This window comes from Monocercomonoides exilis (assembly GCF_001643675.1).
Source record: "Monocercomonoides exilis strain PA203 chromosome Unknown scaffold67-269241, whole genome shotgun sequence".
Lineage (NCBI taxonomy): Eukaryota > Preaxostyla > Oxymonadida > Polymastigidae > Monocercomonoides > Monocercomonoides exilis.
In genome coordinates this window covers 138,880-164,372 of record NW_027150612.1, presented here as the reverse complement: position 1 = coordinate 164,372, position 25,493 = coordinate 138,880, and the positions used below count along the sequence as shown (strand labels likewise).

The following is a 25,493-nucleotide window of genomic DNA, read 5'->3' as shown; positions in this document are numbered from 1 at the left end:
CAGTAATGATTGATCTACTAATAATGAAGCAAGAAATGTGAAAGTGAGATAAAAATGTGCAGGATTTTTTTACATTACATTCATTTTATTTTTATTTGAATGGCAGTTGTGCTTCTTGGAAATAACCTCTTAGAAAGCAATTTGTCCATTTCAGCAATTGCAATTGCAACAATTGCTTTAGCCGGACTTATTGTGAGTTTTTTTGTGAAGATGGACAAAACTGTGTTAGCTCTACCAATCGCTGTTATGGTTGCTTCAACTGTGGTCTTTGTGTTTTCAATGCACTTTAACTTAAGACAGGTTTCACTTTAAAAATCTTGTTTTATTGCTTTCATTATTTCTGCCTATTGGCTGCATTCAACTATGTTTTAAGATTCTTATTTTTGCATATACATTTGCAACATCCATGAGATTGTTAACACATTTAGCTTTTCGTGTGGTTTATGATGAAGCTGATCGAAGATTAGACAAAGTTCGAAGCAGCGTATTCGGGAGGATTGTTTTTTCGTTGGGCGTCGCAATGTATGCCTATGCATTTACCGCTCCTGCAATTGTTCTGTGTTCGATCCGCCCTCAGGTTCAGCCACGCTTTAATACTTTAGACATTGCTGGAGCCGTAACGTGGTTTATAGGATCGATAGTTGAAACTACATCTGACATTCAGATGTTTAGATTTAAGCACAACCAAAGAAGCTCTGCTCGAATTTACAATCAAGGCTTGTGGAAGTTCATGCGTCATCCAAACTATATTGGAAATCTCCATCAAGTTTGGGGCAACTTTCTTCTATGTGCATCAACTCTACAAGGAGCGGAATGGGCAACAGTTGCCGCTCCAGTATTTCTTACTGTTATGATGCTGTTTGGAACAGGAGTGCCTGTGGCTGAATGGGCAATGAGAAAGAAGTACAGGAACGATATCGAGTATCAGAATTACCTTTCTTCAGCTGGAATCTATTTACCATTTATTGCAATGGGAAAAGCTCTGTTCCGAAAGTTCAGGGGAAGAAGAGGGTTTGACACTGCTGTATTTGATGGAGTGCTTGGAGCAGATCCTCAGACGGTTCCTCTTCGGGAAAATGAGCAATCTGCTTTTGCTCCAAGGATGACGCACGAGCTGGAGACGTATCCAAAGCAAGGTTCGTTATCTCATCTCACACCTCCTTCTCCCTCTCATATTTCTGCTTATGGAGTGGCTGCTGATTCAAAAAGATCTCAGCTGATGGAAGGGCAAAGAGGATTGCCTCAACTGGGTGCTGGAATTGCTTCAAAGTGATTTGAAAAAGGAGCATGAATGAAAAAGAAACTAAAGTTGAATCAAAATCATTCTTTTCAATGAATACTGGTGCTACAAAATTCCACTCGTTTTCATTTTATGTTTCTGTAATATTCTTGTTCACTTGAATCAGTTTTTTTATGTGCTTAAATGATTTTTTCATTTTTAATTTTTTTAATGTTTGCATAAATGAACTGTTGACAGATATGTTTTGCTCTTTTGAGCACTTTCGTATACTGCTTCATGCTTGTTGACTATTGGCAATACGTTTTTTATCTGATTAAATAAAGATATTTTTTTTTTCATTAAAAAAAATGTTCTTTGAAACACTTTAATTCCATGTTATTCTTTTTGAATAAATACATCAAAAGCTGAACTTTATCCAAAATTTTTGTGATGATGAAGAACTTTCAATCAAATCGGAATTAATTCAAAGGCATTCTTTTGTCTGTTAATTGATTTAAGAGCATTAACTTAGTGATTGGTTGAAAATTGAGCATTGGAGAAGTGCTATATTTAATTCCCTTTTGCAAAACATACAAAATAATTGATCTATTTTTTCATTGTATTTGAAAGAACAAATTCAATTATCACAACAAATTATTTTTCGACATGCAATATCATTTTTTAAAAAATTGAAAGAACGAACAAAAGAATGAAAAAAGGAACAATGAAAATTTTGGAAATATCAAAGAAAAAAAGAAAAAGAAGAAAGAAAGGAAAAAAGAAAAGAAAAAAGAAAAAAAAACGAAGCAAATGTTTGGAAAGAATAAATTTGCATCAGTTCTTGAATTTATCATATATATTATTAGTAACTTTTAATATCACATTTTTAATAAGACATAGGTTAAAAGACTTTGATGCGCTCTTTAAAAAGAAAATAAACGACAGGAGCCTTTTGCACAGCGAAAAAAATATTTTTTTTTCTAATTTGGTGATTGTTTTTGAAATCATATTTTTGTGACAAATATTTTGGCATGAATATTTGTTTTGAGTATTTGTTAATGAACCCAAAAAAATAAAAAAAAAAAAAAAAGATATGTTTAATGATTCCTTTTCTATTTTTTCAAGTTAAACAATGACTTTTGAAACGATTGATGAACATTTTCGATTTGAACGAATATTATTTAACAAATGACAATGAATTTTCATAATGACAAACATCCCGAAAAAAGTGATGATTTTAAAAACAATCACCCAAGTCACTTTTGAATAATTATGGGCACAAAATGGAAATTGTTTTTTGTTTTTTATATATTTTTATTTTCTTTTTATCATAATTCAGTTAATTATCAAAAAAATACAAAGAAATATTAAAGCATGCAGCGCTGCTTTAGTTTCAATTTTAGTGAAAATTATTGAAATGGAACAGAATGGAATGTTAAAAAAAAAAATAAAGGGTATACCACACAACACCTGATAAAAACGTTTTCTTAATAAATGTAAGAGGAATAATTCTGATAATTTATTTCAAAAATTTTCATATCAATGCAAACTTTTTTGACAAACAAGTCTTTCATTTCCATTTCCACTGAATGTGATAAAATATTATCATCGAAATCTCTAAGAAATAGGTTTTTGAATTTCTCAGATACAGTTTGTGCAAAAAATACCGGACAAGATCGATATCTCAATAACCGCAAGAAGAAAATTTCTGTTAAATTTCCTCAAAATATATCTCATCAATACAAACTCAATTGATAAACGAGGGAGTAATGAAAGTCTCGTTTTTCAATTGGGTTTGTATTGATGAGATATATTTTGAGGAAATTTAACAGAAATTTTCTTCTTGCGGTTATTGAGATATCGATCTTGTCCGGTATTTTTTGCACAAACTGTATTTCAATTATCATAATTTAAATAAATAAATCATCACGAAATTAAAAGTCAGGAATATCAAATGAGTTGGTTAAGATGAAATTCAGTTGGAGGAAAATTGTTTGAATTATTCCTCTTGCAGTTATAAAGAAAACGATTTTGACCTTTATTTTTATCACAATCAATAATTTCATTGTCATATGTCATTTTCAGTTTGAAAATGATGGAAAAATAGGTGATTAAAGTAATTTTGAAGAATTTCAATTAAACATAATTCAAATTAATAATTCAATTTTCCTTTTTATTATTAGATATTTATTTTTAGTTAAAGAAAAAAACATTTGGATCGAAAATAACTTATTTTCATTTCCCATATTTATAAATATAATTGTTATTTTTTTATTTTTAGCAAAATGCTTTTCTTTCTGATAATTTTTGAAACTTGTAGCATTTGCTTTTGCGAGAGGAACATGCAAATTCAAAATTTATTTTTGGATACATTCGAATCTTTTTCTTTTTCAGCTGGAACAGAAAAAGATTTATCAAAAAAGATTCTGCTTGATTCCAAGAAATATATACTAAATCCTGCGATTATGAGCGATTGTAACATACAGATAAAAGGGATATCTGGAATTCCCATGCTTTTTACTTCTTTCAGCAACTCAGACAACATTTTAACTTTGTGCAATTCATCATTTTTTTCTCATGGGCTGGCAATTATTTGTACAAATATACTATTTCTTAACGTATCAGATGCTCTATCAAAAGCTTTTGTTGAAGATGTATCGTTCATTTTTTCAAAACAGTTATGTCCTCTATTTTATTTAAATCATGGCGATTTAACGTTGACACGAATTAGCATTGAACTTCAAAGCTTAAATGCAATTCCTTCGCTTCTTCATCAACTCAGTAATGCAGGTAAAATTTCAATTTTTTCATCATCATTTCACAACATTTCCTATGACTGGAAGCTTGGTTTATTCAGTTCGAGAACAACTAGCACTTTGTTTGATGGATGCACCTTTACAAATGGAACTCGCTCACATAAAATATCTGAAACGCTTCTTTCATATCCTTTGTCGGCATCTTATTTGTGCAACAGTGAAATCGATAGCTTTAAAGATGCAATGAGCGGAGGAGTCACTGGAGGCCTTCTATGTGGAACATTTCATTCAGCCAATATAACCGTCAAGCGCTCAGGAACAACATACCACAAAAGGCAGGCGCTAAACACAAACGCATCGTTCGCATATTGCTCATTTTTGAATTGTGAGAGTGATGATAATGGAGGTGCATTGTGCTTTGTTGGAAGCGGAGTGCTTGTGTTGACAGAATCAGAGTTTGTAAACTGCCTGGCAACGAAATCTCCAAGCGGTATGGGTGGAGGAGTGTTTGTTGCAAAAGCTCAGGGATCTTATTCGAACTCATTTCAACAACCATATTTATCTTCTCCTTTATCTCCTTCTTCTTCTCCTTCTTCATCTTCATCATCTTCTAATACTGCACCAAAACCTTCGACTTCATTGAGAAGGCATTTATTTTCAGAGAACCAGAAAAGCTTTCATCTCAATCACAAATCTGAATCCGACCCATCAGCTTTCGAGACTCATCCTGCGGCATCTATTCGGCTTCCTGATCTCGATGAGTCCTTTGTCCGCCACTGTCCGTATCTGTTCACATCCAACTGCACTTTTCGCCACTGCTGTGCGTCAGCAGCCGGTGGCGGGTGTGTGTTCAACGGGCCAGGGGAACTGCTGATGACATCGTTTGTGCGATGCTCTGCTGCTCGTGGTGGTGGTGTGGCGGTGCTGTCGGTGGAGCCAAAGTCAGTAGCACAAATGCAGCTGCTCTCTTCTTTGCCTTCAGTGTCTTCCTTGCTGCTGGAATCGGATGTGCTTCTCACTTTTCACATGGACACAGAGAAAGGAGGCGGAGAAGATAAGAACAAAGGAATTCATCATCCCATTTCATCAACATCATCCTCAAAGGCATCTTCTTCTTCTTCTTCTTCATTTTTCTTTTCATCCACATCTTCATCATCCACTGCTCATTCATCATTCCACAATGATCCATTTCACCAGCCCTTCACCAGAACCACTGCAAATCCAGACGTCAGTCTTCCAACGTCTCCATCTTCTTACGAAAAGACGATCGATCCGTATGCCCTCACCTCGCACCGTGGATCCATTCTGCCTTTTATCTCGTTTGTGTCCTTCACAAAATGCACTGCAGAAATTGGAGGCGGTGGCTTGTGGATCGGCCACGTGCCGGAAGAGGCAGGGCTCGAGTGCAGAGAGTGCCAGTGGAGCCATTGCGAGGCAGGGGAAGGAGCAGGCGGAGGAATATTGTTTGAGGATGTTGTGGTTCCTGCTAGCCATATGGAAATGGAGGGAAGTAATTGGGAGGGAGAAGAGGAAAGGGTGTGTGATGCATTAAAGGAAGAAGGAAATCTCAAGGATAACTTTATTTCTGATGATCGAGATGCTATCAGAGAACATCAAATGAACAGAGATCCGTTTCCTTCTGGTGCAAAAAGTAGTAAAATCAAAGGAACAGTGCAGAATCCTCCTGATAAAAGAGCGACTGAACAGTCAAAATCTTCTTTCTATTCATTGTTTTCTACTTCCAATGAAGGAACATCAGAGCAATCTGAGCAACATTCATTCACGCAGCAACAAGACAAACATTCACACAGAAACGCCAACAAAGGAAAAGTGTTTGTTGTCCTGTCGAAGTTCCAGCACTGCAGCGGGGGTGCTTTTGGAGGCAACGATGTTGGGATTGGTACTGGATGGTCGGGGCAGCTGGAGAAGAAGCAGTTTGCTGGCACGAAGTCGCTTTCGGAGTCTCCGCGAGTGACAGACACGGTGCAGAGTGCTGTGCAAGACGAGCTGATTGAAGTGCTGACGGTGCTCAACAGCGAGTTCATTGTGGTGTTTCTGATGGCAGCGCTGGTGGCCGTGGCACTGGTGGCAGTGGTGGTGTTGATATGCTGCTGTGTCTGTGTTATTCCGCGGAGAGAAAAGAAGGAGAGGATGGCGAGGAGGCAAAGGAGGGAGGCGGAGAGAGAGCAAGAGAAGGAGAATGGAAAGGAGGATGAGGATGAGGATGGGAAGGAGAGGATGGCAGGGTTGGAAGGGAATGGAAGTGGTGTGAAAAAAGGAAGCAAAGCATGTTCTGACAAAGGAGAAGATGCACCTGAAATGGTTCAGTCACCCCATCCTGCGTGTGTGAGGCCTGAATATGAAAGAAGCGATCAGATTTCTGATCCAAAGAACACATCTTTGAGGTTGCATGATTAAGGGGAAAAGGAGAATTTTGGTTCTTTTTTAATTTCTGAATTATTTTTTACAAAAGGAGAAATTAACAACATTTGTTTATTTATGTGATGAATTGAAGAAAGCTTTTCTGTTTGTTTTGTTATTTCTAATAGATTGTTATTTTCTTTTTCTTTTTTCTTTTATGACAGAAATTAATTTATTTGTTTTTTAGCAACCTTTGTATTTTGTATTATTTTCAGTGAACGATTTATTTGATACTTCATTTTTTGAGAATTGTGGCCGTTGCAAAAAGATAACTCTTTCATGTTTTTCATAGATGTTTTTTCGTCAAAACCGTTTTTTTTTCACTGATGTCTTTATTAAATTATAAAATTTATTCTTGGCTTTATCAAGAAACAATACATAAGAAGAATTAAAATTCCCTTTTTTTTTCAAAAAAAAAAAAAAAAAAAAAAAAAAAAAATTAAAAATTAAAATGAGAAACATATTCGAATATATTATGCGGAACAAAAATCATGAACAAAAAATATTTATCCAAATTAAAACTTTTCTCCAAACAAATTCGTTATGGGTGCCTTTTTTAAAAATGCTGTCCAGTCAAATAGTTTGAATTTTTTAAAGTACAAACAATAATTACAACAACTTTCTTTCTTCAAAATCATGAAATCATTTCATAAACAATCATCTCAAGCTTCCGAAAGTCAAGATAATCATTCAAAAGCAAGTTTTCGAAAGCCAATTCACATTTCTTCAACAATTCAGAGAAAACTCCGTTTCCCATATGGAGATACAAAATGGAATCCCGTAAAAGTTGGAATCGAGCCTCTTCTATTTCCGCCAACAAAACTGTTAACCCAAAAAAATGCAAAATTATTTAGACCAATCATTTCAACAAATTCAATGGAAAATTTTGCTTTTATTGATGCATTTTTGCGCGACATTGTGTCTTTTCATCTTTTAGATATTTTCACACATCGTTCAGAGCCAGAAGCAATTACCCCTGTATGAATCTCTTTTATTTGTAATAATTGAAAATGATAATTATTCTTTAAATCATTCTATTTTATTAACTAGTTTTCTCTTGTTAAATTTTGCGAGTCGTTATATCCTTCTCTATTGAAAATTTTGACACTAAGGATGGATTTTCCAGATCAACCGCTTATTTCTATAACTCCTGTTGTTTTGAGTGTTGCGCAATTCACATTGATGAAATTTGCCGAGGCATGCACGTTAATTCTCAGTCCAAGCAGCAAGCCGTTGTCGAAGCGTTTAGTGAGCGGGCGTAATGTTGTGCTTGGCGTTGAATCGTCTAAAGTTCCACCATCATTATCTGTGTCAACAACATCCAAATTCCCTTCTATTAAAAAAGTGCTTCGAAAAACACTTTGTGAGCTTGGTGTGGAGTGTTCAGAAGATGCCAATGAAAACAGCCAAGAGGCGCGAAGACGGGAAGAATTGAGTGATCAGCTGAGGACGATGATAGCAATGCACAATTTGGGATTTCGCAGGTCGACGCTGTCGCAGAGGAAAGAGCTGTTTATGTTCCATATGGTGTGATATACTTCAGGAGAGTTGCTTTGTTTTTATTGCGTTCTGATTTTAATCATTTATTAAAAAGTTATTTTATTTTATTTTATTTTTTTTTTTAATTTTTAATTTTAATTTTTTCGCATTCTCAATAATTATATTCATCTCCTGTGAATTCTATATTTTTATTTCCTTTTTTTATTTTATTTTATTTTATTTAATTTAATTTAATTTTCTTTTATTTATTTATTAACTTAATTTATTTTTATCCTTTTTTCCATTTCCATTCAGAATGAGGTAGTTCTGATGGATGCAGCAGTGAAGGCAGTTGATGCTTTGTTTCGCGAAAGCACACGCCAATCGTTTGAAGAGAAAGAGAGAATTTGGATGCGCTACAGAAGAGAAATGATGAAGGTGAAAGGAGAAGAAGAGGAAGAAGAGGAAGAAGAGGAAGAAGAGGAAGAGGAAGAGGAGGAAGAAGAAGAAGATAGTGAAGAAGAAGAAACAAGAATATTTGGTTCTAATGTTAGAAATAATTCAATAAAAGATGAAAAAGAAAAAGATAGTGAAATCAATACATCAACATCACGTTCTCCTTCTCTTCGGAGAAATTCTATTTCTCCGAAGACGCAAAAATCCCCTCTCCGCCTGCCCCCGATGGAGCTGCAGATGTCATTTCCTGTGGATTTGCGCCCAAAACCTGTCATTTTCGGGAAAACGGGCGAAAAAGGGAATAATCAGCTTTCAGATAGACAAAGGCAAATATTGAGAAGAACAGCAGAATTTGATGATGAAAATGAGGAGAAGGAAGAAGAAGAAGAAGATAAATGGAATGTGAAGAGAAATAGAAAGGATAAAGAGAATTTTGCTTTAATTTCTCAAAATTCGTCTTCAAACTCTTCTTCTTCTCCTTCTTCTTCTTCTGCTCCTCTTCCTTCCATTTCATCATCATCATCTTCTTCAATTTCTTCTTCTTCTTCTCCTTCATCCAAATCTTCTTCTTCTTCTTTTTATTCTCCCTCTCTAACACAGCCAATAGAGCAGCCAATGATGTTTCTATTTGGAGGAATGAATTTGACTCCTTCTTCTCCTCTGCCCACAATTCCTTCCCCTTCCACACGAAAAGGAAGAAGTTTGAATATTTCTTCTCTTTCTTCTTCATCTTCATTTAATTCATCGCCATCACCATCATCATATTCTTCTTCTTCTCGTTCTTCTTCTTCTTCTTCTTCTTTTCCTTTCTCTCCTTCCACAAATCATTTGATTTCTCCTCCAAATAGCAGATTTCGCCCAATTCATTCGGAAAGAAGAGGAAGAGAAGATACAAAAGAAATAAAAGAAATAAATAAAAGAGGAGAAAGAAGAGAAATAAATGAAAAATTAGGAAGAATGGGAAGAAATGATAGGAATGATAGGAATGAAAGATTAATTCGTTCTTCTTCTGCTCCTTTGCGTGTTGTGTGTCGTTCTCTTTCGCCTCTTTCTCAATCATCTTCTGTTCAAGAAATAGAAGAAGAAGAGGAGGAGGAAGAAGAAGAGGAGGATGAGGAAGAGGAAAATGATGATGAAGATGAAGATGAAATAGAGGAAGAAGGAGAAAGAGAAAGAAATAGAAATCTTACTAAAGAAGAAGAAGCAATAAAAAGAATGAAAAAAGAAGACAGAATATTTTCAGCGATTGAATTAGGTCTATTTGACGATGAAGAAACAAATTTATTTTGTGAAAAAAAATTTGCCGGCAAAAATTATTCGATTTTAAAATTTAATGGGAAGAAAATAAAAGAAGATGAAGAAATAGAAAATGTGTTGCTTTCATCGGATGGAATGAAAGTGATTGGATTTACAGCGAGGAAGAAGAGAGAGAGAAGAGAAGAGAGAGAAAGAGAAGAAGAGAGAGAAAGAGAAGGAAAAGAAGAAGAAGAAAAGAGAAAGAAAGAAAGAGAGAAAGAAGAGAAGAAAAGCTATGAAAGAATACCTCTTGTGAAGACAGAATGTGAAGAAGAAGATTGCGTTATTATGTCTCCTGATCGAATAGATAGGAATGAAAACTCAAATTCTTATTCAAATTTAAAGGAAGAAGAGAAAGAAGAAGAGAAAGATAAAGAAATAACCAGAATTTCATCATTTTCTACCATTTCTTCTTCATTTTCTTCTTCTTCTTCTTCTCAAAATTCTTCACATCTTCTTTTTTATCTTCTTCCCTCTGAAAATTATGCGATTTCCACAAAAAATTCGTTTTCGCTCACAAAAAACAAAGTTTTGATACGAAAATTGAATGGAAAAAGAACATTTTATGGATTTTTGGTGAGAAAAGAGAAAGAGAAGGGAAAAGAAGGAAAAGAAGAAAGAGAAGAAGAAAGAGAAGAAGAAGGAGAGAAAGAAGGAGAGAAAGAAAAGAAAAGGAGGAGAAGAGAAAGAGAAAGAGGAAGAAGAGGAGGAAGAAAATTTTCATTGAAATCGAATGTGAATAACTTTGCGATGAAGTTGAGGGAATATAAATTGAATGGGAAGGAAAATAAAGAGAAAAATGAGAAAAATGAAAAATTCAAAGAAAAAGATGAAAATAAAGAAAATAAAGAAAAAGAAGAAGAAAATAAAGAAGAAATCGAAAAAAGAGATTTTCAAATTGAAAATGCAGCTATTTGTTCAAACGATTCAGAAATGGTGGATTTTGATAGAACTTCTCATTCTTCATTGAAATCATTATCTTCTTCTTCTTCCTCTTCTATTTCTTCTATTTCTTCATTAAATTCTTCTTCTCATTCTTCTTCTCATTCTTCTTCTCATTCTCCTTCATTTCATTCTTCATTTCATTCTTCTTCTTCTCTTTTTTCTTCTCTTTCTGAAATTCCAACTTCTGAGAAGGCATTTGGAGGTGTTAGTGCATTTTCTACAGTTGCCGACAATAATTCCCTCTTTCGCCCGTTTCAGACCCAAAATAAAACGGAAAAAAATTTAAGATCACAAAAAATGATGAAGAAATCTTATTCTACTTCAAACATTTCTTTAACATCTTCTTCTTCTACATTTTCTCCAATGAAAATTTCACAGAAAAGAAAAGAAATGGAATATGGATTGAATAAAAAGCAAGTCACACCAAATAAAGAAAGAATCTTTGATTCAATGAAGAATAAACAAGAAATGTCGATGAAAAAGGAGATGAATGAAAAGAAAGAAAAAGACGAAGAAAAAGAAGAAATTGATTATTCAACTGATTTTAGTTCTGTTATTTCTACACCTCCATCAAATAGAATATTGAAAGAAAAAGAAAAAACAGAAAAATTGAATTTGAATTTGAAAGAAATACAAACATTAAAACAAGAAGTAAAGCCAAAATTATCTTTCTCAAAAGAAGATAATTTCAAAAATTCATCTTTTTCTATATCTTCAAATGATTTAGATGTTTTTGATGATGATGATGATGATGATTATAATGATGATTATGATCAATATGAAAACTCCGACCCAACATTTATTCCGCATCCGTTTGTCCCGCCGGAAAAAATACTGAAATGCGGAATTTTCCAGCGCAGCTGGCAAAACGGGCGAAATGTGGATATATTTGAACAAATTACTTTGAGAAGCGACAAAGAAGCAAGATTGAGGGAAAAGAAGAAGAAGAACGAGAATAATGAATGCAGAAATGGACAAAATAGGAGCATTGAAACACAGAAGCGGACGAGTTTACTGCCACAGAATGTGTTTCTGCATCTGATTCTGCTGGAAAACGAGGAAATGGCAATGGAAGCGATGAAGTGCTGTGTGAAAATCCCCGTTTCGCCTTCTCCTTCCTCTTCTTCCTCTTCCTCTTCCTCTTCCTCTTCTTCTCTGTCTAATTCCACATCATTATCAGCATCTTCTTCTTCCTCTTCTCAATCTATTTCTTCTTCTTCTTTGACTTCTTCTTCTTCTTCTTCATCTCTTTCATCTTCAATAGACTCCTATCAAATACTCCCCATCATATCTTCTCATTCTCTTCCCATCACAAATGATATTTCCCCCTTTCAGGAAGCGATTTTGAGTCGATTTTATCCAAAATGGAAGAACAAGAAGAAGAGAAAGAATTTTAGCTTGTCTTCTATTCAGTTTGTTGTAAATGAAGAAGAAGAAGAGAAAGAGAAGAAAGAGAAAAGAAATGAAAAGGAAAAGGAAAAGGAAATGAATTTTTGTTCTTCTTCATCAATCAAAAATACTCCAATTTCTTTGATTTGTAATGAACCTCTTTCTCCTGTTGATATTATGTGTTCTCATTTAACTTCTAATTCTTCTTCTTCTTCTTCTTTTAATAGGAAAATGAATGAAAAGAATAAAAATGATAGGAAAATTAAGAAAGAAAGAGAAGAAGAAAATGAAGAAGAAAGAGAAAGAGAAAGAGAAAGAGAAAGAGAAAGAGAAAGAGAAAGAGAAAGAGAAGAAGAAGAAGAAGAAGAAGACGATGAAGAAAATGAAATAATACCTCATTTTGTGTCAGCTATTACTTCTCCATTCAAAAATAGAACTAAAAATCTGTTTTCTTCTTCTTCTTCCTCTTCTCTTTCTTCTCTTTCTTCTTCTCTTTCATCAAAATCTTCATTAAATTCTTCTTCTTCTTCTTCTTCTTCTTCTTCTTCTCTTCTTCTCCATCTTTCTCCTCTTCTCAAATACAAACCCAAAATTTCCTCAACCAAAATATATTCTTTTCCCACTCATTTCATTGTTCACCCTCTTGTTCTCTCTTTCCTATCAAAAATTGAAGATAATTCTTCTTCTTCTTCTTTCTCTTCTTCTCCTTCTCTTTCTTCATTTAATTCTTCTTCTTCTCCTTCTCGTTTTCATTCTTCTTCTATTAAATCTTCTTCTTCTTCTTCTTCTTCGTCTTCATCTTTTCCTCCTTCATTATCTTCTTCATTGTCATTATCTTCTTCACTTTCTTCTTCCTTCTCTTCATTTAAATCTTCCATTTCTTCTTCTTCTTCTTCTTCTTCTTCTTCCTCCTCCTCCTCCTCCTCCTCCTCCTCCTCCTCATTTAATTCTCTTCTTCTCTTCTCCCTTCCTTCTTCTTCCTCTCTCAAATGTTCTCTTTCTTTGGGTCTTTCTTCTCCTCTCTCTCTTTTCATAGCCAATCCTGCTTATATCCCTTCTTTTAGATTTAGAATGATTATGGATTGGATGGAGAAGAAGGAGAAAGAGAAGGAGAAGGAGAAAGAAGAGAAGAATAAAAATGATGTGAAGAAGAATATGAAGCTAATGATGATGATGATGATGAAGGAGAAGAAGGAGAAAGAAAATAATTGTAGAAGAAATATGAAGAGCAATATTTCTTCTTCTTCTCTTTCTTCTTCTCTTTCTTCTTCTTCTTCTTCTCTATCTTTAGATCTCCAACCACAATTAATAAAATATGTTCATATTTTCATTACAAAAACACACCCAAAAGCTGTTTTTGACTGGGTGACTAAATTGGAAGCGCGAAACATGCTGAATTTGAGATTTCAAGAGAAGATGAAGGAGATGAGGGAAAAGAAAGAAGGGAAAGGAAAAAGAGAGAGAAAGAAGAAAGAAGAAGATGATGATGAAAATGAAGTTATTGAAGTGAGAAGAAAGGAATTTTCAATAGAAAAGAGAGAAAGAGAAAGAAAAGGAAATGAAGAAGAAATTCAAAGAAGAAGAAGACAAATAGAAAACAAAGCAAAAGAATTAAGTTTGAGCACAAAACACGAAAAAGTTGGGTTTTTTAAGCGATTTTTCTCTTTTGGGAGGCAGTTGCCTAAATTGGAAGAAGAAAACACGGAAATGAATGGAATTATTGTGCAAGATGCGATAATTGTGAAAGCTAACAAGAAAAAAGAAAAAAATGGGAATAATAATAATAATATTTCTTCTTCTTCTTCTTCTTTTTCTAATTCTTCTTCTCTTTCTCTTTCTCCCTTTCTTTCTTCTCTTTCTTCCAATTCTCTCAATTTCAATCCAATCCCCATGAATTCCTATGAAAACCGAGTTAATCTTTCTCCTACCAAAAATCGTGTGTTTTTGAGTCCCATTGCTACTAATATGGCTTCTTCTTCTTCTTCTCTTTCTCTTTCTTCTCCTGTTTATTTGAAGAAGATGGAAGAAAAGATGAAGAAAATACAAGAAATACAAGAAATACAAGAAATAAATGAAAGAGACGAAAGAAATATAAAGAATAATGCTGATGTTGTTAATAATTCGAATTCTTCTTCAAATCCTCTTTCTCCTTCTCTTTCTTCTCCTTCCCTTTCTTCCAATTCTTCTTCTCCTTCTTCTCCTTCTTCTTCCAATTCTTCTCCAATAAACATTATCCAACCATTATTTAACTCTAAACAAGAAGAAAAGGAAGAAGAAAAGAATAACAAAAATAACAAAAATAAAAATAATATTTCTCCACTTCCTATTTTGGAGCAGCAAAACATGGAAAATAAGCCGTCTTCTGTTTTATTCCCCTTTTCAGACGATATTCGTGTTCATACAACATTTGTTGATATGAAAGAGATTAATTGTGGGAATAAAAATTCGAATTCTTCTTCTTCTTTTAATTCTTCTTCAAAAACTTCATTTTTTAATTCATCATCATCATCTTCTTCTTCTTCTCCCTTTTCTTCCTCCTCCTCTCCATCTTCTTCTTCTCTTTCTTCAAATTCTTCTTCCTCCTCTTCTTCTTCTCCATTCAATCTTTTTCGTCTCTTTTCTCCCAAAAAGTCACACAAGACAATTCAAACGAATGAAAACAAACAAACAGAAGAAGGAAAAAACAATGAAATAACCATAAATAAATCAGAAAATATTGCTTCTTCTTCTTCTTCTTCTCCTTTATTTAATTCTTCTTCTCCTTCTCTTTCTCCTTCTTCATTAAATTCTTCATTAAATTCTTCTTCTTCTTCTTCTTCTTCTTCTCTTTCTTCTGATTTATTGCCTTTTTCTTCTTCCTCTTCTCTTCCTTATTCTTCTAATACTCCTCTTCTTTCTATGAAATCTTCAAATTCTTCTTCTTCTTCTTCTTCCTTTTCTTCTTCCTTTTCTTCTTCCTTTTCTTCTTCTTCTTCTTCTTCTTCTTCTTCTTCTTCTTCTTCTTCTTCTTCTTCAAAAATAACATTTTCTTCCATTTCAAGCAATAAAAACAAACAAAACGAAGTTTTTAATTCAAATTCTTCTTCTTCTTCTTCTCTTTCTTCTTCTTCTCAAACACTTTCTAATTGTTCTTCTAATACTCCTCTTCTTCTTTCTTCTTCTTCTTCTGTTTCTTCTTCTTCTACTACTACTACTACTACAACTTTATTTCCTCCTCCTCCTCTTCTTCCTAATCGTTCTATTTCTTCTTCTTCTTCTTCCTCTTCTCTTTCAAATACAAATAAAAACAAAGATTTTGAAGGGAAAACAATAGAAAAAGAAGATAAAATAAAAGAAAAAAAGAAAAAAGAGGAAAAACCAAAAGAAGAAATAACAATGAAAAAAGAAAAAGAAGAAATGAAAAAAGAAGAAAAAGAATTTGATGAAGAAGATTTTGATGATTTGTATTGCTTCAATCGAACGTCTCATGCAACTTCAGTCAAAAAACCAGAAAATTCTTCATTTTCTTCTTCTAATACTCCTCTGCTTCTTGCTTCTTCTTCTTCTTTGCCTTCTTTTTCATCGTCATCGTCATCATTTTCTTCTTCTTCTCCTTCCTCAATTATTTCTCCATCATCGCTTTCTTTTCCCTCTTCTTCTTCCTCTTCGTTTTCTCCTTCTCTATCTTCTTCTTCTCCTTCTCTTCCTCCTTCATCATCATCATCATCATCATCGTATTCTTCATTTAATTCTCCTTCTCCTTCTCCTTCTACTTCTACTTCTTCTTCTTCTTCTTCTTCTTCTTCTTCTTCCTCTTCCTCTTCCTCTTCTTCCTCTTCCTCTTCTTCCTCTTCTTCTTCAATTATTTCTTCTCTTTCTTCTCCCATTCGTGTTGTCACAGGCAAATCTTATTCAGAAATGTTTGTGAAACATTCAAAGGGAATTATATTTGGAGAAGAAGAAGAAGAAGAAGAAAGAGAAAGAGAAAGAGAAGGAAAAGAAAGAGAAGAAGAAGAAGATATTGAAACTTATAAAATTCCTTCTTCTCTTTTTTCTAATTCTTCTTCTTCAACAAAATCATCATCAACAGCAGAAAAACATTCAAATCTTTCTCCATTGTCTTCTCCATCATCATCTTCTTCTTCCTCCTCTTCCTCTTACTCTTCCTCTTCCCTCTCCTCCCTCACCTCCATTTCTTCCTCTCTTTTCCTCCAAAATCCTCTTTCTCTGCTCTCTTTTGTTGAGCAATCTTCCGTTTCTTCTCATGTCATCTTTTCAAACACATTTTTCACTTGGAGATTTTTGACTTGTGTTTTGCTGGCTTTTGAATTGCTTCTTGCAGATGATGATGAGGAGGAGGAGGATGTGGAAGAAGAAGAGGAAAGGGAAGAAGGAGAAAGAGAAGAAAATGATGATGAAGAGGAAGAGGAAGAGGAAGAGGAAGAAGATGATGATAGTGAAAGCGAATGTTCTTCTTCTTCTTCTGAAGAAGAAGTAGAAGAAAAAGATGGAATAGAAGAAGAAGAAGAACAAGAACAAAATGTACATTCATTATCACTTGATCAATCATCATCCGAAGATGAAATAACCAATTCGTTCAATTTCAATCAAATTTTCCCCAAAAATTTCAAAAATTCCAAAAATTCCCACAAAAAACAACAAAAAGTGAAAACAAGCAAAGTTTCATTGCTTTCTCAGAAGAAGAAGAAAAAGAAGAAACATTATTATCGCGAGTTCTTCTTCGGAAGGCATTGGGACGATATTCTGATGGATGTGGTTAGTTCTGATTCTTGTTGTGATGCTGATGAAATTGCAACTGCAACAGCAACTGCAACTCAAACTGATGATGCTGTATATTCATCATCATCTTCTTCTTCTCGTTCTTATTCTTATTCTTCTTCTTCTTCTTCAAAAGTTTCTTCTTCTCATTCTTCTTCACAACCTTCTTCTTCTTCCTCTTCTTCTTCTATTTGTTCTTCAAAAACTTCATCATCATCATCTTCTTCTTCTTTATCATCATCATCTTCTTCTTCTTCCCGTTCCATCCGTCTCTCCTTCTCTGGAGACACAAAAGAGCGCATTAACTTCTTCAACAACGGAATGTTTGAGCCGTTTTTGGGGATTGCAAGGCATTTGATAGACAGATGGCGAATGATTGGGGCAAAAGGAAGAGATTTGGAAGGGTTTGATGAAGTGGAAGGGATAAAGAAGTTGAAGGAGAAGATGAGGAAGGCGAAGAAGAAGAGGGAGGAGAAGGAAAAGAGGGAGAAGGAGAGGGGAAAGGAGAAAAGGAAAGGGAAAGAGAAGGACGAGAAAAAGGAGGAAGATGAGAAATTTGATGAGGATGTAGATGAAGACGATGATGAGGAGGAGGAAGAAGAAGAGGAGGAAGAAGAAGAAGACAAATATGATTTCATTAAAAATCAAAAATGCCAAGAAAAACATCAAAAATCAAAAGAAATCCACAAAATAAGCTCGACAAGCTCTGATTTTGAGTCCGATTTTGTGGAATCTGCCTCTCTTTCTGTTTTGAGGGCACTTCATTCTCTTCTGAAGAGTGAGTATGTGAGAGAGAGAATAAACGAATGCACGTTTTATGAGGGTGTGGTAGATTTGTATAAGAGGCAGTCACATTCAACGCGGTTGAATAGGTTTTGTGCAGAAGAAGAAGAGGAAGAAGATGATGATGATGAAGGAAAATGGAAAAGAAAAGAAAAAGAATCCAAAATGAATCAGATTTCAAAAAGAGTTTCTGGATTTGGATCTTCTTCTTCAACTTCTCCTTCATTTCATCATCTATCCTTCACTCCCTCCTCCACACACGCTCTTTTCCTCTCCTTGTTCACCCTCCGCCGCTACAAGCGCCTGAGCTGCATTGGCGACGGGATGAAGAAAGTGGTTCTGACGCTTCTGGGCATTGTCAGCGATTGCCTCGAAGTTGGCAGCAAAGAAGCAGCAATTTCTGGGCTGAAGATTCTTTCTCTGCTTCTTCCACTCCCGCTGGGTCCACTTCTGGGGGCAGCAGGGGTGTTGAGGCAGATGGGGAGGTGGCTGTTGCATTGCAGAGACGGGAAAGTGAAGTGTATGATTACTGCGATTCTTGTGTTGATGATGAAGGAAGGGAGTTATAGGAGTGATGATGAAGAGGAGGAGGAAGAGGAAGAAGAAGAAATGGAAGGAGAAGAAGAGAAAGAAGGAATTAGCAGATTTGATTCAAATGAAAACAGGATGAATCACAAAAGGTCTTTAAAACGAGCAAAGAGAATGTTTTCTGTCGAGTTTGGAAGAGAATCTACACGTGACATCAACCGAACTCTGTTTGCGAAGAAGCTCATCAGCGATTTTGTGAGTGATTTGTATGAGAGCCAGCTGCATCTTGTTTATTTCCGGCTTCTTTTCTCGAAGGATGGGGTGTCGCGTGCATGCGCCTTGAGCTTCTTCAGAGCACAGTGTGTGTTGGAGATGGCTGAAGACGGGAGGTTCTTCAGAAGAGGAGCGCTTGTGCAGAGGGAGGAAAGAAGGAGAAGAGAAAATGAGAATCATTCAAATTCTTGGATTGATTTTTATTCCTCTTCCTCTTCCACTATTTCAAAGAAAAAATGTGAAAGTTCGTCAAATCTCTTCCAAACGAATGCAGTTCTTGTGCTAAGCAAAAGCCAGCTTTCATCTCAAAATTGCTTCCAGATAGTGCGAATGTGCAAATGTGGTGTTCCTTTCAAAGGGTTTTGCTGCTGCAAAGAATGGAATATTGCTAATCGAATGAGGAATGGAAAGGATTGTGGCAATGAAGAAGAAGATGATGATGAAAGTGATGAAGGCAATATGACAACGGGAAGTGGAAGCAATGCAAATGGCAAACTATTTCTGAGCCACGCCAACAAAAAGCTGAGCTATCCGATGCGAGTTTTGTTCTTTCTGCTTGACGAACTGTTTGACAGCAGCCATTTGAAGAGTGCAGAATGTTTGGAGATGAAGGAGGAGTATGAAGGGCTTTTGATGTCGTTCAAGTCGCTGTTTGCGTCGTTTGTGACAAATTCGAGCGATCTGGCGAAGAAAATGCTGCTTGGGGTGCTGGGTTCTCTTCATCCGTTTGTTGTGCTGGCAGCTGCCCTCACGAAAAGAGCACTGCGCGAGGCGAAATTAGAGGGAGAAATGGAATCGCCTTTGGACGAGTTGTGATGCGAGTCTGATGCTGTTTTTTGGTGAAGATATCAAAAAGACAAAAGAGAGAAGAAGAAGAAGAAGAAGTGTGTTAATGTGTATTTATTAGAATGTTGTATGATTGTTTTTTATTTATTTTTTAATAAATAGCAAATTTATTCGCTGAAGAAAAAATCATATAAAATTATTATTATTGAATGCTTTGTTTCATGCAACTCTTTTTTATATTATATCATTTCACAAGTTTCAATGTTTTATCGCTTTTTTTTTTTTTTTTTTGCCATTTCGTTGTTGATAAATATTTTCAATTTTTGCAACAAAGCTGGTTATTGATGATTATGAATGACAAGCAATCTTTTCAATTCATCAGAAAATCAATAAACACAAAAAGTCATTCAAAAAATAAGAAATATTTCCAAACAAAAAATATTCGTTTTGGAAATCAAAATCTTTAAAAGGAGATAAGTCCCGCCATTGGATCTGATGGATTTGATTGGGAAAAAAATGACAAAACTTCATTCTCCCCATTGAAGAATGCGTTAAAGAAGAAAACAATTTAAATGAAAAGAAGTCAAGTCATGGGAATGGAATTTCATCACCAGGATCAAGAACAAAGAATTCAGCAAGGTGCGGTCAATGGTCGTTCAGGCAAGAAAAAGAGTGAATGAAACATATTTTTCTTTTCCTGGCGCACAAAAACAAGCAGCTGATTGAACCGCATTTTCTATTCAGCTGTCCATTTTCGAAGGCTGGTACTGTGAAGAGCATGAAAGAACATAGCTGTTAGCTTGTCTCGCTGAAGCACTTGATCTGCATCAGGATGTGTGTTGATGGTGGGCATTCGCAAAGGCATGAATGCGACTGTGGAAGGAACAAACAGTGTGCGAATGCCTTCATGCTCCAAAGGCTGAAGACATTCAACTGCGAGCAGTGGGAGATGTATGGTCTGTTCGCTACTGCTGATTGGCTCGTTGTCTGCATGTCACAGCCAGCTGAGTGTGTAATGATCAACAAGCGTCCGAATGGCGAAGCCTTCATCGCGCTTTCGAGAAAGCAGTCAATGCAAACGGCAATGGTGTTTTCGAATTCTCTCGGCTCATATCTTTCCATTCATCCAATAATTCCCACTATTCCCACAAAACTCTTTTCTTCCACGCACACATATTGCTGTCACCTCAAAAACATTTCCCTTATGATCTCTCAAACACATTCGCTTATTTTCTTGTGTGTGTTAGCGTTCTCATCACATGCAGCCGCCCTCATCCACAATGCTCAACTTCTGCCACATCCAAAGAGGCGCTTCTGTCGCAACTGTCCATTCCAGCAATGAGTTTTTCAAAGAAACAGCCAACACCTCATTCCTCAGCCAGTCTCGGAAGAGCCCACACAGATGCTGCAATGGTCGCTCCCTGAGTGAGCAGACAACATTCATCCTCTGAGTGATACTTGCTCTATATTTCCTTTTTGCCACATATAGAAACAGATGAAGCATGAATGTTGAGAAGAAGGCTGGCGCTTCCACCACACATTCACCCTTCACCCATTCGCCCATTGATTTCTTCATCATGCCATCTGCAATCGGTAATTCAATGAATTGCCCCATCTTTTCAACATTCCCCATCCCAAAGCAATAATTTCCCATTTAAATAATTTGAAATATTCCTGAACTTTGGAGTGATTACAGATGGAAACAACTTCACAATCAATAGGGCACTATAAAATGCACGCACGGAGAGTTTTTCGTTCCAAATTCAAATCGTTACGTTTTGTTGGTTATCCAATCTCAAAAATCATCATTCATTATTCCGTTGTTGGAACTGCCTTTCAAGCAATTCATGCTCAATATGAAATAATAAAGCAAACTCAACAGACAATGCCCGTTCGCATATCTTTCATTTGGAGATGGATAATAATGGTTTTTCAAATAATTTTTTATTTGATCATAGAACCCATTGCAAATAAAACAAATTGATAAAGCGTTGTTATTCTTTTGATAGCCAACCAAAAAATACAAATGCATAGAATGATGGTGTGAACGCACATATTTATATGACCGTTTTGAGTATTTGTTTTCCATCTATTTCATCTGACGAAACGTGTGTCCATTTGATGTGAATGATGAAAATGACATTTCTTTCTGAATACGTTGTTCTTATAAAAATGCAGGAGACGGACAACGCAAAAATGTTCAATGGCGTGCAATTGTAATTGTACTTGGATTCTTGTAACTTGCATTTTTTTTTCAGAACTGTTTTCTGAACTGGAGCATTGCAATGAGGATGAACAGAGAAAGAAAATCGGAGAAATGAATGAAGTGATGGAAGAAATGAACGAGGATGAATACGAATTAGTTTTCACAAAAGAACTGTTCAACAAAATGTATGAAATGATTAAAGAAGAGAAATTGTGGATGGACAATGCAATTTTACTGCTGAAGCATGTCGGGTATTGGAAAGAAATGAAAAGAATATTGAACAGCAGCTTTTATCATTCTATATTGAACTCTTTTGTTCAAAAAATGATAATTGACGAAAATGAGAAAAAAATAGAGAAGAATGTAAAGCTTTTGGTTGATCTTTGTGAAAGCTATCTTTTATCGAACTCCTGGGCTTCTCAGAAATTGCTTTCAACTTGCGTGCCTTGCCTTCTTAAAGTTGCTTTGAACAAAGAAGAAAGAGAGGAAATTCAAAAAGAAGTGGAAATGGCTTTGCTGGCTTTAAGCAATATTCCAGGATATTATGTTTGATTTCTTCTTTTTTTATTTTTGATTTATTAATTTTTTCAAATTTTTTTTTAATATAGGAAGTGATAAGAGAAGTGTATTTGAATGAAATCAAAGAGGCCATTCAATATCACCAGGAACATTTCAACCTCACTCAACTTGCGTATCAATCAGCTTGGCAGTTTTTGATAAACCGATTTGACTGCAATGGAAGGTTGGAAAAAGTTATTGTGAATGAGCTGCATTTTGCGAGAGAAGCAAGAAGAGAAATCGAAGAACTTTCAAAATACATTGATTGGAAAAGAAAAGAAGAGGGAAAAGGAAAAGAAACGAAAGAATTGCTTATTTTGATGAAATGGCTTGAAATGCTGAAGCCTTTCTTCTTCCTTTGCAAGTCACAGAATGAAGAACATGTTGGGCTTATTAGCAGCATTGTTCAGGTGTATCGAGCATCAAGGGATAATTATAAAGAAATAAGCAGTCAATGCATTTTTAGATTGAAAACTGCAGCAGGCAACGAAGCTATAAAAGTTGATTTCTTGTTGAAAGGCGGAGCAATTGATGCTGTTTTAGAGGAGGTTGCACAATCGCATGTGATCGATGAACAAACTTCGAAATATTTGGATTTTTTCGAAATCCTTTGCGAAAGATTGGATAGCGAAAGAGAAGTAGAAAGTGATGAAGCGAAAAGAAAAGAGTTGAAAAGAAAAGTGTTTGAAACCATGGAAGAAGAAGGATATGAAGACATCATCATTTTCTTTCATGAAACATATAAAAGTCATGACAATAAATTTATTTATAAATTTCTGCCTGAAAACTTATCTGATTATTTTGTGTACATCTGAGTTAATGATTTGATATTTATTTTGAAACTCCAAATTAAAATCATTTTTTCTTTTTTCTTTTTCTTTTTTTTTCTTTTTCCTTTTCTTCTTTTTTTTTCCCCATTGATTAATGATTCTTCAAAACTTTGAGAATATGTTATTTCAAAACAAAAATATTTTAACTGTATTATTTGTAATTTATCAGAGTATTTTGAAAGTGTTTGGGATAATAAAATTGAATTTTTTAACTCAAAATCTTTTTCTTTTCTTTTCTTTTCTTTTTTGTATAGCTTCACAACTTAGAAAACTGTAAAAGGAAGAAAAAAAAAATATCTTTCTTTCTTTCTTTCTTTCTTTTGAAATTCTTCTTTAAAATGAAATAAGACGATAAAAACTGAATAGTCCAAATGAAATATTTATCGTGTTTAACCTTTCAATGATTTTATTTCTCATCTTTGGTTTTTGTTCTCGTTTTTCCTTTCTATTCTATTTTGTTTTTGCAGTTATTTCCCTCCTCTTTCTTTTTAGAATTTTTTTCATTTTCGTTTCAAACAAATGTGCATTTAAAATGCTTTTCTCCAACTTTTGAAGTGTATTTTTCATTCTGTCATTTCTCCTTTTTTTCAATCTTTTTCATAAATGATTTAGCTTTTGCTTCCTTATTCATAAAACAGTCTATTATCATGTTTCACTGAGTTGATATTGTTATTCATTTTTTTTTCACATTCAAAGAATCATTTCTGGTTTCTGAAAGAAGCTTCTCTTTCATTCTTTCTTTATCTATCTTTGCTTCATTTTCTTGTTTGTTTTGAGTTGTGTCGGAAACGATTTTCTTGTCTGCAGAATGAAATGGCAGGAAGCTGCTTCCTTGTCTTTTCGAGGGGAAAAAAAATGAAAGATATAACATGCAAAATTCAAAGTGTGTGTTTTGTGCTTTCTGATGAAATGAAGATTGATGCATAATAAAAATTTGAAAAACAAGAACAAAAGAGAAAACTGACGACTTTGCTGTTGTTCAACAAAAATAATTGATAAACAGAAAAGCTGAAATAAAATAATGAATAATAAAAATTTTTGTACATAAAAAACCGATTAAATAGCATTCGCTGAAATTATTGCAGAAAAAACAAAATAAAATCACCAGCGAGTGGGATCCTCCTACAAAAAAGAACAAACAAACAACCAAGCAAACACACACACATGTAAAAAAAAAAAAAAAAAAAAAAAAAAAAAAAAAAAAAAAAAAAAAAAAAAAAACCACAATGAGAAATATGTAAATGATTTTTCTTTTCGCTTTCTTTCCTTTCCCTTTTAAACGCTTTCATCTTTAAAATTTATGTACTCAGTCATAACCGTCAAATCAAACAATCCTTCTTCTTCAAAAATATCCAACGATTCTGAACACACATTCAAGAGCTGCCTCTTTATTTGCATCTCCTTTCTTTCTCTCTTCTTTTTCTCCTTCGTCTTTCTCTTCGTCTTTCTCTTTGTTTCCTTTTCGGCTTTCAATTGTATTCTTTCTGGCTTTAATCTCTCTTTGTCTTTCTGTTCGTCTTTAACACTCTTTCCCTGAAAAATATATTTAAACATTCCAAAAAACTTTTGAAAGAAAGTTTCATTTTCAGCTTTTTCAGCTTTTTCAGCTCCATTTTCTGTGTCTTCTTGATCTAATTTCGAGTTCTCTAATTGTTCTTCTTCATTTGCACTGCTTTCTTCACTATCCCTCGATGTTTCAGAACTGTCTGTTTCTTCCTCTGTGCTAACTTCCTCTTCTTCCTCTGCTAAAATGTCTCTTTTTGTGTTTCTCCTTCTCTCAGTCAGCAAATCTCTTATCGTCACTATCGAAGCGATATCCTCATAATACTCATCAAACTCCCTCTTATTAAATGCGTACGAAACAAATATCTTCAGCAATTCTGTTTGCCCTATCCATTCCACCACGTCTTTATCGCTCCCCTTTTCAGCAATTCGAGTCAAAATCTAGCCTTGAATGTCTGAATAAATGTCATTTACGACCTTCTGCTTAAAAAGTCTTGTCAACGTGGACACAAATCCAGGGATGCGATACAGCACTGGGAAAAAGGTTTTGCAAGCAGCGCCACTTCCTCGTTTTTCTGCACTTTCGCTAAAAGCATCCAAATTTCCTGTGTTTATCTCCTTGTCTAATTCATTCTTTTCATTGTTGTTGCTTTTCTCGTTCACTTTGCTTGAATTGAATGCTCTTATTGGGTCATTTACTTTAGAAGTGATGGGGTATCCTTCTTTTGGCAAAATAAAGCTGTCGATGTAATCTTCTTCGGATAGATGCTCCATGTCATAGAAATACACAAGTTCATCGTCAGCATCAAAGTATAAAAAGCTTTCTAACAATTGCAGTGTTTCGAAAACTAAATGATCAGCAGCAGATTTGTCAAACCTAAAATAAGATTTATAATAATATAATAATAAAAATTAATAATAATAATAATACACCAAACATAATTCAAATTCGAAAAAAAATAATTCAAAATCGAAAATGAATATTTTTTTGATTTATGTGATGAATAACTTGTGTTTTGGGTTTTAAATTCTCTTTATTTTTATTTCTTCAATTCACTTTGTTTGTCTTTATTTGAAAAATGATGTGTTCTCAAATATAAAAATATTCATTCCTTTTTATTGAAAAAATATGATTGGAGTTTATTCAAAAAGAAAAGTAATTCATATTCATATAAAAAATAGATGTTTTTCTATTTTAACTCCAAAGAAACAAAAAAAAATATAATTGTGAAAAAAAATCTTATTTTTTGTTATTCAATAAATTGTGATTAAATTTTTTTAAATTTTTATTTGGTTATTCAATAGAA

General features: G+C 34.4%; 6 protein-coding genes across 6 annotated transcripts; 5 read left to right on the top strand and 1 right to left on the bottom strand.

Annotated features, from left to right (window-relative positions):
* The first annotated feature begins 1 nt into the window (after position 1).
* On the top strand, positions 2-1,652 carry MONOS_8765 (putative FKBP-type peptidyl-prolyl cis-trans isomerase 5). The gene is made up of 3 exons (XM_067879201.1): positions 2-56; positions 107-300; positions 374-1,652. The coding sequence occupies exons 2-3, from the start codon at positions 211-213 to the stop codon at positions 1,271-1,273; spliced, it is 990 nt and encodes a 329-aa protein (XP_067719034.1). The 5' UTR covers positions 2-56; positions 107-210; the 3' UTR covers positions 1,274-1,652.
* A 1,817-nt stretch (positions 1,653-3,469) lies between these two features.
* Positions 3,470-6,835, top strand: MONOS_8766 (uncharacterized protein). The gene has a single exon (XM_067879202.1). It carries the CDS (start codon positions 3,505-3,507, stop codon positions 6,391-6,393), a length of 2,889 nt encoding a protein of 962 aa, XP_067719033.1. The 5' UTR covers positions 3,470-3,504; the 3' UTR covers positions 6,394-6,835.
* A 437-nt stretch (positions 6,836-7,272) lies between these two features.
* Positions 7,273-19,504, top strand: MONOS_8767 (uncharacterized protein; the record flags this gene model as incomplete). Its single annotated transcript, XM_067879203.1, has 3 exons — positions 7,273-7,374; positions 7,447-7,923; positions 8,191-19,504. The coding sequence occupies 3 exons, from the start codon at positions 7,273-7,275 to the stop codon at positions 19,117-19,119; spliced, it is 11,508 nt and encodes a 3,835-aa protein (XP_067719032.1). The 3' UTR covers positions 19,120-19,504.
* Positions 19,505-19,921: 417 nt separating this feature from the next.
* Positions 19,922-20,514, top strand: MONOS_8768 (uncharacterized protein; the record flags this gene model as incomplete). Its single annotated transcript, XM_067879204.1, has 2 exons — positions 19,922-20,097; positions 20,337-20,514. The coding sequence occupies 2 exons, from the start codon at positions 19,922-19,924 to the stop codon at positions 20,512-20,514; spliced, it is 354 nt and encodes a 117-aa protein (XP_067719031.1).
* A 601-nt stretch (positions 20,515-21,115) lies between these two features.
* On the top strand, positions 21,116-23,566 carry MONOS_8769 (uncharacterized protein; the record flags this gene model as incomplete). Its single annotated transcript, XM_067879205.1, has 4 exons — positions 21,116-21,130; positions 21,268-21,295; positions 21,348-21,841; positions 21,904-23,566. 4 exons carry the CDS (start codon positions 21,116-21,118, stop codon positions 22,666-22,668), a joined length of 1,302 nt encoding a protein of 433 aa, XP_067719030.1. The 3' UTR covers positions 22,669-23,566.
* A 534-nt stretch (positions 23,567-24,100) lies between these two features.
* On the bottom strand, positions 24,101-25,191 carry MONOS_15604p2 (uncharacterized protein). Its single transcript, XM_067868492.1, has 2 exons — positions 25,125-25,191; positions 24,101-25,063 (listed from the first exon to the last, which is right to left on the bottom strand). Coding segments are annotated over exons 1-2 (438 nt in total). The 5' UTR covers positions 25,127-25,191; the 3' UTR covers positions 24,101-24,627.
* Positions 25,192-25,493: the final 302 nt, after the last annotated feature.

Bases quoted from the DNA above. Each gene is read 5' to 3' on its own strand.
- MONOS_8766 (XM_067879202.1), top strand. From the start codon at position 3,505: ATGCTTTTCTTTCTGATAATTTTTGAAACTTGTAGCATTTGCTTTTGC.
- MONOS_8765 (XM_067879201.1), top strand. From the start codon at position 211: ATGGACAAAACTGTGTTAGCTCTACCAATCGCTGTTATGGTTGCTTCA. The intron at 301-373 runs GTTTCACTTTAA...CTATGTTTTAAG, and splicing joins TGCACTTTAACTTAAGACAG to ATTCTTATTTTTGCATATAC.